Source organism: Acanthopagrus latus, chromosome 8 (assembly GCF_904848185.1).
Source record: "Acanthopagrus latus isolate v.2019 chromosome 8, fAcaLat1.1, whole genome shotgun sequence".
In the NCBI taxonomy this organism is placed as follows: Eukaryota; Metazoa; Chordata; class Actinopteri; order Spariformes; family Sparidae; genus Acanthopagrus; species Acanthopagrus latus.
The window spans coordinates 19,298,444-19,313,687 of record NC_051046.1 but is presented as its reverse complement, the minus strand read 5'-3'; the positions used below and the strand labels follow the sequence as shown (position 1 = coordinate 19,313,687).

The 15,244-nt window shown below is 44.0% G+C and overlaps 1 protein-coding gene across 2 annotated transcripts in view; it reads left to right on the top strand.

Annotated features, from left to right (window-relative positions):
* The first annotated feature begins 6,869 nt into the window (after nucleotides 1-6,869).
* The window catches only part of LOC119025062 (copine-8-like), a 63,827-nt gene continuing 55,452 nt past the window's right edge, over nucleotides 6,870-15,244 (top strand). The window contains exon 1 of one of the 2 annotated variants that reach the window (XM_037108373.1): nucleotides 6,870-7,123. In XM_037108373.1, coding sequence (XP_036964268.1) covers nucleotides 7,041-7,123 — 83 coding nt within the window. In that variant the 5' untranslated portion in view covers nucleotides 6,870-7,040. The remainder of the gene's footprint in view (nucleotides 7,124-15,244) is intronic. The other variant, XM_037108372.1, reaches the window with a different exon arrangement.

The following is a 15,244-nucleotide window of genomic DNA, read 5'->3' as shown; positions in this document are numbered from 1 at the left end:
CTGTGTTATGGCTAAATTGGGTTTGCTGTGTCCACAGGGGCTACCAGATTCAACAAAAGTAAGGTTTCTTATTAATGGGGGGTCTGAGCACTTCTTCCACCATCAGCACAAAATGCTTTCACCAAAAGAGTAAGTGAAAATACCGAAACACGGATTGTATACGAACAAAAATTACCGACTTGATCAACTTCCTAAAAGTTTTACTGTGGCAGAGTGTCTGACACATAGTGTGATGTTGCCCCAATCAGTGGGAGCTCATACAGAGACTTTGTTCAGATGGCTAATGAACAACTCGGGGCCATCAGGGAGCTGCTATCATAAATCTGTGTGACAGGCAGCACCAATCACCGGCCGCCTGATGTGACAGTTACAGTGTTGACTGCGTGGATGTCACCGAGGTTATGTTGGGTTGAATTCGACCCAGAACAATTTAAAAGTACTTTAAACTTTACTCCTCTGGGTCCACAGACACCGACTCTGAACCCCAAATAGAGTCTTTAAATCACCTCCATTATACAGGCGCCACCATTACTGCCTCTCTTGCTGACTTTCTCCACAAACATCACACGTGTTCGCCGGTCAGGAGCCTGTTTCTTTGATGTTAGTCTATTAATCCTCATTTAAAAACAGCATCACCAGCTGTTTCACAAGATGCAGAGATGTGCACATTTTTACTCATTGCTGAGCAGATCTCCACCCCTTGGAGAGAGATTTTGACCTGCCTCAGCACAAATTCAAAAGACCCTTTCACACTGAACAATGTGAAATCACACCAGGTGATTACTGATGGTGGGTTTCTTTCATACAAAATTTCCATTTACATGGCGGAAAACTTTTTAATAAGCACTCGCATTTGACTAAAATAAACATATTGTTGGTTCTGGTCTTGAGGAATTGGCTATTTGTGTCTTTCGGTTCCGTTATCAGTTGCAAAAGTCTGAATTTGGTCTAAAGAGTGGCCAAACAATTCATTAGTTAGTTGAGGAAATGATCAGCAAATCTATATAACCTGCCCAAATAAATCAAACAATCATTTTATAGCTCAGTATTTTTATAAAGTTTGGGACCTAGCCTTACTTTCTATTAGAAAGTTTTCGGCAACCCTTAGCTGAGCAATGTGAGCCGAACTTGAGTTGGCAATAATGGAATCCATTGGTGAGTCCCACAGAGTTGAGGAGGTTAATACATTGTAGAAAAAGTCAATGCATCTATCACAGCAGGACTACCTCTCCCTCTCTCTTGCAAATTGAGGGAAAAAAGGGAGACTGAGGAGACGGTAATTAGGAGCAGTCAGAGCTGCTTCACACGCTGATAATTTGAAATCTATTTGTGGCACTGAGGCATGAATATAATACAGTTCTGTCACTTCAGATACACTGGCAGCTTAAAGCAAAAAACTATTTCACAAATGAAAAGGATTAATACTAAATTCAAGTCATGCACGAGTCATGACTGACTTACTTGCTCAAATCAAGCCTCAGATGCATAATAAGAGAATGAGTCCTAAACGGTGACGTTTGATATGGTTTTGTGGGAATTTTAAACACTGTTTCATTCAAAGTTTGATCTTTAAATTGAAAATTATTTTTCGGGGCCAATATGCATCTCCAAACACTTAATAACAAAACCGAGGGAAGAAAATCCAATTACCTTTGAGGTGCGGTGATAAAACAGTTCCCCAGTAATAAAGCTCATTTGTCACACAACCACACCAAGGAGTTGTACAAACCCCTTTCTAAATCACTGTCCCTTTTTCATTACAGATGATCAAACTCAACAGTTCATCCGGATCACTCCCTCAGCTCCCTGCTGTATATGAAGTTAATATCGCACTTGTACTGAATAAAGGGTGAGATCATTTAGACCCATTACACAACCTCAAGTTATTGCTCCCAGCAGAGAACAACAGCCTGAAACAGAGCAGTTTCAGAGCTATACTTACAGCTTAAGTGTATTAATTAAAATATTTAATGACAATGCTAACATGTTATTTAGCGGATATAATGTTAAGCATGCGTACTGTTTCAGTTTAGCACGTTAGCATGCTATAGGATAACCTTAAATACAAACCACAGCTAAAGATGATGAGGATTCCACTGGTTTTCAGGGTATTTGGTCCAAATCAAAGTGAGAGGATCAGCAAAGTTGTTCCAGTTCATCATGAGTCAGACTCGAATGTCTGCACCAAAGTTCATGGCAATCCATCCAAGAGTTGTTGAGACATTTCAATTAAAACTTGCTCAACCTCACGGTGGTGCTAGGGGGACTGCAGATGACCGCCAGAGTCATAATGCTTGTTACTGTTCGTATTCTCAGGATCTTTTTTACACTTTCCCATTCATTGTCAGAGCAAGCAGCCGTGCAATGCATTCTGGTTGCATATTCAAGACATCTCAGACAACTCAGGCCTCACAAATTTTGACCTCCAACATGAAAATACAGTGAAACGCCACTCAGTCATTTTATTACAGCCAGTCAAGCTCACCCTTGGCATCGCGCACCTGGAGCACTTTGAGAACTAAGCTGGACATTTCAACTGTGAAATTCAGCAAAATTCAAGCACTTCTCTCCCATCAGCTAAAACTCAAGATAAAGCACACCTTGGTAGAACAAGGAAGGACAGAGGGAGAGAAGGGACAAACAACATGGAACACATACAGCCATGACAGTGAACTTGGAACATTTCTGAACTCCGGGTATAAAAAGAAGGAAAAGGGAAGGGCTCTCATAAGTCAGACCGCCTTCCAACTTCTAAACCCAAAGCTGACCCATCCACCCTGGCTTCAATCAGAAACAGTGGTCCGATGTCACACATCAATCGCAATCCTGCTGCTGCTATAAAATGCTTTCTGCGTATCTGTCCGTGTAGGTGTATGGACTGCCTGAGCTGTCTCTTACCTCCCTGTTTCTCAGAATCAAAAAGGGAAAAGTCTTTGTATGCCGATGACACCTTACTTTAGTTTCTCGAAAGCCCAACAGAACACAGTGTACTTGTCAACAACTGCAGTCGGCAAAAACATTCATTAAATGTGTGAAGCTGAGTATTTTCACACTCAGAGTCTGTTCCTGGCGTTAAGAATAAGAATCAGCAGATATTTTGAATTCCGTGAGGTAGGTGCCCCTAGCGCTCCTGACTCTCATTCTCTCTGTTTCACCTGGATAAAAGTCTCAAAGAGGGGAACGAGTCTGCGATGTAGACACAGGACAGCGCCACAAAATCAAAATTAATTTATAGTTTTCTTTTTTTCCATTTCTCTCTGCACGTCTAAAGAAAATATGAGTCACATCGTCTCGTGTCATTTTTATGTTTTACCAAATGCCAGGTGTTGAATTCAGGTAGAGATGAGGGGGGCTGCGGTGTAAGTAGAAACCATTTCAGCCAGACAAGTACACTGAAATTGTGCAAGTCCAATTCAGTTCCTTCAACCTAAATGTGACCTCCATAACGAAAACAGTATGGGATAGGATTGAGAGGCCTGTTACACCCAGAAGAAGCTGACATGTTATCGCACCCCACTTGGGGAAAAAGTGTGTGGGCACCACTGCCCCTGACCGATTTTTTTAGGGTTGTGTCCCTTTAGTTCCAATCTCAGTGCTGCAGCCTACAATGAGACACTGAGGCTCTTCAGTTTTTACAGAAACCACTCCTAGTCTAAAGAGAAATAAACCCCTGAACAATGTATAGTACATACCATGAAGTAGGCCTGTGTCATATCTTTAGTTTTTGGTTTGTTTTAAGAGACGGAAAAAAAAAATAGAAGTGAAAGATGAGGAAATAAAAGCCACCTAAATGAAGACCCACCAAAGAAAATATATGTCCTTTTAAGTGTATGCTATATTTTGAACATTTTTGTTGCTTGTCATTGCCGTCAGACAGCTGTGTAACACAGTGCGGGGCAGGCACAGCTATGCTTGTGTGTAAGAATACGGATGTTGTACGGTCGCAGGACTGTAGTCCTAAAGAAACTGGCAGCCTGACAGCAATGTTGAGCGCTGTGATGCTGTGTGCTGCTTCTCCACACAGGGGGACAGCTGATAGCCATTCACTGCAGGTAATATACTGACTCGGGATAAGCAGCTCACACAGCCCCACATCAAAAGACCCCAACTATCATTTTAAGCACAGCCTCCTAGAGCTGCCAGCGTCCCTGTAGCTTCTTGGGTTTTTTTTTTTTTTTTTTTTTTTGGTAACAATTGAAGTGGATTGTTTTACTTCAAATGAAACTGTCAGAGAGGGAATAATCACTTACTGGTGTACGCAGCATGAGTCGGGACAAATAATTAGCGACAGCTGAATTTTAAGGGACGGTGTAAGACAAAAAGGTGGAGAACTGCTGCTCTGTGCTACAGCAGGATGGTGAGCTGCTACGTTGTGATCCCTCGGGTGCTTGGTGCTCGCGTGTCAGTGAAGCCATCCCACTGAAAACACGTGGCTCTTTATCCGGCAAGGCTAACAGGTGTGAGTCCTGCGGAATGAATTTTCTGTCCGTGTCTTCAGACTAACCAGAGCTGACACACACATTCCCATTTTTAGCCCGCAGTTTCATGCTGGCCACATTAATTGAGTTTGTTTTGCTCAGGTGGTCTTTGTCATCTGGCATCAACGTGACACTATTCTGTACAATCGTAATGCCATAAACTAACCCTGTAAGGTTTGGCTCTGGCCTTGTGACACACCTTTTAAACCGAGGGCTGCTGTCAGATGCTCTGTGTGGACAAAATGAGAAAGTGTGTTGTACAAGTTGGAGGTACACAGAATAGCAATAATCCATAATTAATCCATAATTAGTTTTGCTTTGTGTTTCTGACCCGTCAGGTACTTTACAGCCATTTTCAGGCTTATTTTGAGACGCTGCATGTCTTTAATTGTTTGAACATTAACACTGTTCCCCCAATTATGTTGAGTTTAAGTTTATTGCCTTCCAAATCATTTTCCAATTTCATTTTCTCCCACCCACTAGGGTAGCTCGGTTGGCTCTCCAGTGAGCGATGCATCATATTTTGTACATGGAAGTTGCCAACTTTCTGCTGTCTTTTCCATTTTCGACCTCAATTACTGTAATATTTTGAAGGACGGTTGTGTGGAAAATCAGCTTTCGGATAATCCGACCTCAGACACGTGATCAGCTGAGCTCATTTGTGCGAACAAGTAATTAAATAACAAAACAGCTCATTTTTTTTTAAACACTAACCGTCAAACTACTGCTGGGGAAAGGAGGTAATTCAATTGTAGCGACACAGGGCTTTTTCACACTTCACATCCCACTGAATTAACAAAGTCTCATTTACATGAAACAGAAGAAGCAGTTGTTACACAACAGTCCTAAATGTGAGTTTTAAATTCATGAATCTCAGATGAATCTCAGCTCCAAGCCAAGTCGAGTTAAGAATAGACAGCCTTATTACGCACTCGCAGATCTTTGGTGGCCTTAACGCTTACATCACATGCTCAAACCCATTCCTCACACCTTAACTTTTGCCTAATACTTTTTTATCACTAAATCAAACAGTCGAGTCCTGAAGTGTTGCCGATGGAGCTGTGAGCCTTTTGATGAAGGCAGTGTCAGTCAGAAATGTGTCAACAGCTACTGAGTGAATTGCTGTGACCTTTTAATCAGCTGTTCACGGACCCCAGAGTGGGACGCTTGCTGACTAGCACCACCTGCAGAAATTGAATTTGTTGGATGAATTCCCGTAAAATTTGCTACAGATGTTTGTGTTCACCAGAGGATGGATTGTGATAACAATGGAGATGAGGGGGATGCTAAGTATCCTCATCCCATCCCTGCCAGCCTGGACCCTCACCAGCATGCTTTCAGAACCAACAGATCCACGGAGGATGCCATATCCACTGCCCTTCACTCAGTCTTCACGCACCCGGAGAATAAGAACAGCTACGTCGGGATGCTGTTGCTTGACTTCAGCTCAGCCTTCAATACAATCTCACCCATGAAGCTGATTGGAAAACTAAACACTCTGGGCATCAGTGCATCAGTCTGCAGCTGGATACTGGACTTCCTCACATGCAGACCCCAGAGAGGTCGGCTTGGTAGTCACACTTTCCTTGGGTTAGCTCAACACCGGAGTCCCCCAGAGCTGTGTGCTCAGCCCCCCTACTGTTCACACTGTACACCCATGACTGCTCCCCCAGACATCCAGAGAACTCTGCTGCAAAGTGCACATACTGCTACACCATCATCGGCAGGTGATTAAAGCCGCCCAGAACATCATGGGCACATAGAGCATCAGGGACATTGGTGAAGTGAGGTGTCTGTGCGGAGCCCAAAGGATCCTTAAAGATAACACCCAGCCCAGCTACAGCCTGTTCACCCTGCCGCCACCTGGCAAAAGGTACAGAAGTATCCGCTGCATACCAGCTTCCTTCTCCAGGCTGTGAGACTCCTCAACTCATCATCAGCACTACATTGTTATAAAATGCATTTAGCACAAAGGACTCAAAGATCGTTTTTCTAAAAAACCCTCATTTTGAATTACTGAGCTAAAAAAGGAAGCGGTCTGTTTTCCTCGACAAGCTCTGTGATCCTTATAACAATTACTGTTCATTCCCGCTTTGTGTATGTATGTGTGTGTGAGAGAGAGTGTCTATGTGTGTGTGTGTGTGTGTGTGTGTGTGTGTTCCCTCCCCTTCACATGGTCCCCTCTCCTCCGGAGCACCGAGGCGCACACAGACGCGACTCCGGCGCGCATCTCTCTCTCTCTCTCTCTCTCTCTCTCTCTCTCTCTCTCTCTCTCTCTCTCTCTCTCTCTCTCTCTCTCTGTCCCTCTCTCTCTCTCTCTCTCTCTCTGTCCCCCCCCCCCTCTCTCTCTCTCTCTCTCTCTCTCTCTCTCTCCGGTGCTTCGCGCTTCCACAGACAAACGGCTTGTTGGTTTCACGTTGCGAGGCTCCTTGTTTATTTCCTTCCCCCCTCCTTTTCCTCCCCTTCTTTCACTTCTCTTCTCTTCTCTTCTCTCGGCTCCTCTCATGCCGCCGTTACGGCGCTGGATTCGGGGCGATCTGTGATCTACCAGGCAGCAGCTCGATGAATATGGCGTGTATCGGGGACGCGGACCCTTTCACCGCTGCGATACCTGCCACCAAAGTTGAACTCACGGTGTCTTGTCGGTGAGTACAGACCTCTGATGCTCTCCCACCACCACCACCAAAAAAACAAAAACAAACAAACAAAAAAAGATGTGTTTATGTGTGTGGATCTGACACCGCGAGTAACTGTCGCTACTACGATGGATGTAGTGGCGAGTACACGCACCAGGAACTCCGTTTGCTCTCGGATTTAAAAACAAAAAACAAAAAAAAAAACGCAAAACAAAAGAAACACTTTATGGTCCTTGATTTCAGCCTGTAATGTAGGCTTTTACGGTCCAACCTCCTGTAAGTATTGCAGTGGTGGAGACTGAGTGGTAATTCAGGGACTTAATGCGGAGTTGGAGGGACATGCAGCTGAGTCTTGTGCGTCAGGCTGGCAGCACTTTGCCTGTGGATGATCACCAGATGGAGGTCAGAGTTGACATGTCTTTACTGGACTGTCACATCTCTAATACAGCTGCCACATGCACAGCTCTGGGAATTTCAGTTTTTATTTATTTATCTATTATTATTATTATTATTATTATTATTATTATTATTATTATTATTATTTAATTTAATTTTTTTTTTTTTGGGGGGGGGGGGGGGGGTTGTCTGGAAGGCCAATAAGATAATGTCCCATAAATGCATATTTTGTGCAGCATGCACAGTGTGTTTGGTTCAACTGTTGCAGTTTGACAGACGGAACACCTTCTCCAACACCGACTGTAGACCTAATGTAAGAGCGGCGCGCTGTAGATGGAGGTAGAAAGTAGCTAAAGGGTTTGGAGCGATGGAGGGAGTCATGTCTGCATGCTGTAGTCTGCAGAGTAGTCAGCCCTTATTTATACATCCCATATATTTCTTCATTATCATTTCTGTGGATGTCACACACAGTATATCTCCATCTGTCTGTCTGTCTATAGTGCAGCTGAGACACTTAGTTGATTAGCTGATCAGTCAAATGGATCAACGGTATATATTCAGGTGTTTTCATTATCAGCTCATCGGCTGAATATTGTTTGAATAATACTGAATATAAATGACCAAAGTTGTGGCTGATAATAGTATGTGTTTTGACAATAATGGCAGAGAACTCTGTTGAAGATACCGCTCCAGAATCGCCGGGATCACGATTCGATTCGATTGTGATTCAGCTGCCGTGATGCGTCTCGGTGTACGGCATCCTCAGTGGTCCATGATACTGTTTTCACATGGCAGCGTTGAGATAAAGCCTTTACTGACTCCGCTGAACACACCTCTCTCAGGGTTGGACGCCAAAGTTGACGGCGCCTCCTTGGCTCTTGGCCGATGAGCCGGGTTTCCTGTCACAGTTATTGTTTACAGCTACAGACGTTATCTTTAGGTGAGAAACTAGCTCACGTGATTAATAACTGTTGTGAGGCAGAAGTCACGCCGAGCGAAGAGAGATTGTCCACACCTCTAGTGTTCAGTGGGGTGGAAAATCTGGTGACCGTGAATGACGGAGCGTATGATTCTAAACGTTTTAATCTGATCCTGTATATCATTTAAACATGACTGAGACAGGAAACTCTCTCGCCTGGGAGGTTTCTTTGTGCCAAATGCTTCTTTAAAGTAAATTGTAGTTGTTCATTATTGATTATTCTTTCTTTCCCTGTTTGATATCTTTGGCAATTTAAAGAAAACTCCCTGCAAAAGTGAAAAGCTGGAAGCAGTGCGTTTTGGTTCAGGTCCATCCAGCTGCTGCTGGAGCTGCTGTTGCTGTTACACATCAGTAATATCAAGATAAAAGCCCGAAAAATGGCTCCATAGAAGAATTCCGGCATTAATGATTTTGACGTTTGACCCCGTCAAGATGCTTTTTTCCAATGTGAGGTAGCCGCCATCTGGACGAAATAACTCTTCTTTCGAATCAATTGCGTCGCGCAAGAAGAGCTCTTGTGACTCATCTCTGCTTTGCCACAAAATGCTTTTGCTCGTACACGATGCAACATTTCTTAAATGAAACTAGAGGAGTTTCGAGTCATACGACCATGAAGTTGTGTATTTACTCTCTTCGTTCCTGCCAGCTTCCCGGAGGAGGAGATGTGCATGTAACAGCTCTTCGGCACACACTTAATGCATGTTACATGTCAAGAGAGGAACAAACACGATGTTGTGATGCAGAGTTGTTGATGTGCAGCCAGTCACCAGGAAGTGGTGTCGGCAGTTTCTGCAAAGCAGGAAGAGATTCACATTCGTATGTGTCATCAGCGAATTACCATATTGACATTTCAACATAACGTCGCAAATCACGTTCCCAGTACATGATGTGTATGACCTGACTTTCAAATCTGGAGTTGGAGGAGATGGCGCTGGAGTTGCAGGAAAGCTGCTTCAACACTTGAAAATGCGAAACCGCTGGATATTATTTCCGGGGACCTCTGGGCAAATTTCCAGGCCGTGTTTGTGGCGACAGAACAGGTATTTTAAGCCAAAACATGACATTTTTCTTAACCGCAACCAAGAGGTTTGTGTGCCTGGACCCGACGAGACCATGAGCGGGATGTTTTGGTTGTTTGGACGACACTTTGCAATCTGCCGCGTTCTTCCTCATCTGGTTCAGCGGGTCTTTAAAGAGCATCTTAAATGTGAACTCAGTTTACTTTATACCTCAGTAGTCAGTTTATTAGTCATGAGAAGTCCGGCTCCGCCTGGGAAAGCAGTTGCATAAGGTCTTCGGTTTTTTTTTTTATAGAAAGCCTTTGTGACAAACTGGGGAGTGTGAAAGGAGTGACTGTTCACCAGACGTCGAGGGTCTAAAGAAAGATAATATTGATGTGCATCGTGGGAAACTGATTCTGAATTTTTGGAGCCTGACGCAGAACTAGGAACAGAAGGACGACACGTTTCGGTCTCTGCTGCATCAATTTTGAGGTTTTTCTCGCGCGTCCCCCCAACTTTATAGAAGTGCAACATTAAATCAGCACTCTGAAAGTGTAAAATCTTGTTGCTCTACCACAGCAGTGAAGTAGACGAGCACTCCCGCATGTGTCAGCACACATCAGCATCACTGTTCGAAGCCCGTCAATAAGTCACAGTTTGAAGGATTTGCTTCCTAATCAATTATCATCTGACATCCTGTCTATATTTTCTTGGTTCATTGATTAATTATGTCTTTGAAACATCAGAAAGAAAACTGTGAAAGGCCCATCACAATACCTTACGGCCAAAGGTTAGATTCACAGAATCGTATTTTTGTCTGACTAACCCGCTCAAACTCAGTTTCATTGAACTTACCCTGATTTGGAAAAGTGGCAAATTCTCACATTCTGGAAACAGTAGCTTTGAAGTGTGAAGAAAAAGACTTATTTAGATTATTAATTGATTTTCAACATAAAAGTTGCCGATTAATTTCTGCCAATAAACGTGTCACTTAATCTATGACATATTGTGAGTCTGTGTTGCTCAATTTGCTCAAAATTTGATTTTCATTCAACAGATTTGTTTTGAGTACCAGCGCTGTTAAATTGTTTTCCGATATGATGAAGTGGCCAGTTTCCAGTATTTGACAGACGCATCCACTGCCGTTGCGTTTAATATGATTATTTTTAAGCCACAGACAACTATTTAGAGCTGAGAGCAGAGTCGACGCCCTCGGCAGCCTCACTGACACTAAATTTACCAACCCAGAGCTCGTGGGCGGTGTGATTTTCCCACTTTGGTGTCTCTGAATGTCGGCGGAGCTGCCGAGGCATTCAGTCTAGATAGATCCCGTTCTACAGTGAAAGCCCTCCCTCGCTCAATATATCCGAAACCCTCCCCGCACTCATCATGCGTGTAGTCAAGCAGAAGAAGTGACAGATTGATTAACTCAAGTCCAATATTGTGCTTCGCTGGGAAGTAAGTCTCCCAGGCTGCTGCAGCGGCACACAGATGTTTGACTGATGAGCACCTATCGCTCCCGATCGCAGGGCCTTGATGACACATGTTCACACACCGATGGAGTTGAGTTCTTGTGCACGGATGGTAAACAGCGAGCACCGGCGTGTCTTTAGAGCTGCAGGGTCAAAACGAGCCCTGCAGCCGCTCGGCCCTCGGAGACTGTTCCTGTGCGCCGAGACACTGGTCGTGTCTGTCATCTGATCTGAGTGGTCCACAGCGGAGAGATAGCCGTGACCTTTGGACACAAGAGGTGGGAAGTGTAAGCCGTCGAAGAATTGACGTGTTGTGATGTGGCGGTATTGAAGTCGGACGCTGACCTGCTGAGAGGCCGGTCGATGTGTCACAGCCGATGTTGCACTTTCGTCGAGGAAGGTGAAGAAAGAGACAGAGAGACTTGTCGGGAGCAGAGAAGGAATCCTGTGCGCACGTTTGTTGTGCTTTCGGGACTGAACACAAAGAGCCGGCATCGCTGCCACGTCAGACACGTCTGAAGAAAACAGATGACCTTCTCTGTTTTGAATGCTATTAAAAGGCCTGAAGGAGTGCCGCGACTAATGATTTATTCGTTGTTGTTGTTGTCGATTGGTGTATTGCTCATTGTTTTTTTCATTCAGTGTCAAAAATGCCAATCACAACTTCACAAAAGGAGCCCAGAAGTCTTTTCTGTTTTGTCAGACCAACAGTTGGAAATGCAACAAAAATATTTCATTTACTCGTTTGAGACGCCGGAGCAAGAGAGTGTTGGGTAATTTTTCTTGAGAAATCACTTAAATGGATACTTGTTTTTCCTTTCTTGAGCAACACACGCTGCACCAGTTTCCACCCGAATTATCACAAACATTAAAAATGTCTCTGTATTTTCAGTATTAACTCCCCACATACAGAATTGCCACCTCTGAGTCTGTGTGCGTATTTGACCATCAATGCAACGATAACATGGTCGATTAATAGTGACACGGTTATTAAAAATTCAACTACCCACTCAGTTGACAAAAGACAAGTGATACTCTGTTACACAAAGAAAACTACCCGACCAGCCAGATGTGTGCGTCAACGACAGCAGTGGCACACTGGTTCATATTTAATATGTTTGACAGATTACAGTTCATATCATGATTTTACTGAAAAATCTGAAATCCATACAGTTTTTTTAGTCGCTTCTCCTCTTCGGGGCCACAGGGCTCCCTGTGCCTGTGTAGGTGCTCCACTCATGTTAGCTCTTCTAATCTCCCTTTCCTTAAATACACGATTTAAAAAAAAACAAACAAAAAAAAACTCCACAAACAGTAGGTGACCATAAAGTGCGTTGGTGCCATCGATCAGGGCCCCGTTCATCCCTTTACAGCGGCTCAGTGGCGCATGAAGCTAGAGAAGTTTGACTTGCTGTGTGTAAAACTGACCCTCATCTTCAATAGTAGCGTGCGCGAGACACAAGAGACTCCGCTAACCTGAGTCGGGATAAAATAATTCAGTGCTGCTCTTCTAGACTTTTCAAAGTGTGATCAGACCAAATGGAATGGAATTCAGATCATGTTGCGGGGCTCGTGATGCAGTGTTTCACAGCAGCTTCCTTTACAATGTAAGCCTATGGGAAAAGGTCCTTCTTGGCCAGTGTGTGGTAATCACACAGTCCGGTCACTATGTCAAATTAGCCTCAAAGCCTGGCGCTGCTCCTGGGGCCTTGGTTGATGCTCACTGTCTGACAGCTGGTTGAGTCCGACTGGTGCTACAGTCTGCCAGCAATGTAAACTCATCTTTAACTGAAGTCTCTATAGAGTATCGCCAGTTTTGGAGCTGTTTTTTGGCACGGGAAGAGTTGAAGGAAAAGGGGAGGGTGGGGAGTTATTGTACTTTGGGCTGCTGATTTAGGCCTCTTAACAACACTGTCAACTAAAAAAAAACCAAGAGATTAAAAACGGTCTTATGCGGAAGAATAATCATTGATGTCAAGCTGCGTGTCCTGTCCGAGTGGCAGGTGTAGACAGGTGGCAGTTAAGGGAGGAAATGAGATAATAATCATTACAGGACTTCTTGTCAGCCAAACGCAATGCACGATTCAAACTAATCACCGTACAGTGTCGAATTAGCCACACATCATGAAGTGATGCTGGAATATTCATGTGACAGACAACAGTGTAAAATGCAACTTAGTACATTGTTATTTGACCCCATATTCTGGACTACAGTCAGTGCGTTCACATGCACAGCTTAGTCAGATTACAGCCATAGTTCGACTATGCTACTCAATCAGACAACTTGCAATTGTCCGAGTGATACATGCCGGTGAAAAAGTCAAATTATTGGCTGAAGCATGTCATACCCCGGTACGATAGGTGGTGCTGTACACGTGTCAACTAGTGGTATTAGAGCCATCTCCAGCTGACCTCTTTACGTCACCAGCTGTCTCGGCATTCGAGAAAGATGGCGTCGGAGAGCGAGGAGAAGCTACATCTTTGTACAATTCGTATATGGTGTACATGATCATTGCACAAACTAGATGCACAATGGCACTCTTTCTTGCAGTGATTTCGGAGGAAAGACGCCGCTGCCATCGTCGTCCTTATATTTCCGGCTCACAGCCCCAGGAAAAAAATCTCGACCAATCGAATAATCCAGGTGTTTTAATCCGACTATGAGAAATCCGATCCGGTCCGATTTTAGTCAGACTAAGGTGTATACATGCATCTTAAAGATCCGATCATAGTCGGACTAACGCAGTAATTTGGTTTTCTTGAGTGTCATGTAAACGCACTGAGTAATTAAAGAATCGCGGCCTGTTGTCATAGGGAGGGTAAACTCAGAGTAGTGTGGCACTGTGTTGTAATTAAATGCAACAGTTCCTCCAGGAACAGTTTGTTTATGTAATTTATCACTTTTTTTCTGTTGATTTATTGTTCACTGTCTTCCTTTTTTTCCCCACATGTATCATTTCATACATTTCCACTCCACTCCGTTTTTCCTTATTAATTACCAGGTGGCTCTGTTGACTACTAACTAAAGCGGAAGTACAACTTAAAGGTAGATGAAATCGGACCAAACAGGTCCCCCGTCTCTCCTCCACTCCTTCTTCATGGAGCTGCTTCACGTCGCAGCTTTGCTACCTGAAGTGTATCAATCAGCTTGACAAACTCTCCACCGCTTCAGTGGAGCAGAGCAAAGAGCATGAAAAAAAAACAACGGATCGAGTCGGTCTCGTGTGGCTGGTCCGAACCGCGGGAGGCCGAGCGGGGGTCATGCTGAGCTGCTGCATTAATGAGTTTTTGAAGGACTAATTTGGCCTAATTAAGGCCCTGGCCAGCCACGTGGCTTCACCTGGTTACCCAGGAGAGCCAACAGGGCTCCATCACATTACTAACCACGTCACCTCCTGCCCCCTCTGTCCCTCCGCTTTCATCTTTTGCATAGCCACTTTCCTCCATCTCTGTGATTGCTGTGGACGGATCTGAAGACATTCTGTTGATTAGTAGTGTTTGATGCCTTTATACTGAGCACAATGTGAATTTAATGTGTTCATTGTGCTTTGAGCTTAGAATAACCCAGGGATTTTAGACCCTCTGAGCATGACATACATGAGCATCACATACAGCTTTTAAATTGATGTCATTTTTAAGGTTTTGTAGCTGATATGCACCATGTAACCACATCATCTGTATTAGACGTGCCGTTTGAAAATGTGGATCGCTTTCATTTTCTAGAATGAGAACCGATCGAATTGATCAAGCCACAGAATGAATGACGGGAGCCGGCCAAGTTGCCAGAATGGCAGTTAATGTTTCTGCAAACCACTGATGCGTTCACATATGTGGGTGTTGTTTCTGGATCACGTTGACATTTCTACAGTCCGTGTCATATCATGTTCACGTTAAATGTTAATGAGCGGACTTTCATATAAGGACATGGAGGGAATGGTGCATCAACCGCATTGATTTGTGTGACACCTCTGGATGTGTTTTAAGGAGACCTCAGAACAATTTCCAGCCGTGTTTTTGGCGACAAAGATTGAAATTATTAGCGACATCTCGGGACAGAGCAAGGGTTTTTGAGTCAAGACATGATCTCTTCCGATGACCATCGATATGGATGGATGATGCCTTGATAAAATGTTGTTTCCTCCCGTGCTACGGAAGACGAACAGTCATTCTTCCACTTAGTCATTCTGTTCTCAAATGTATATGGACTCTTTCTCTCACTGAAGCCATTTTCCTCTGCTTATTCGGGGCCAGGTTGCATTGGCAGCAGGCTAAGAAAGGTGGT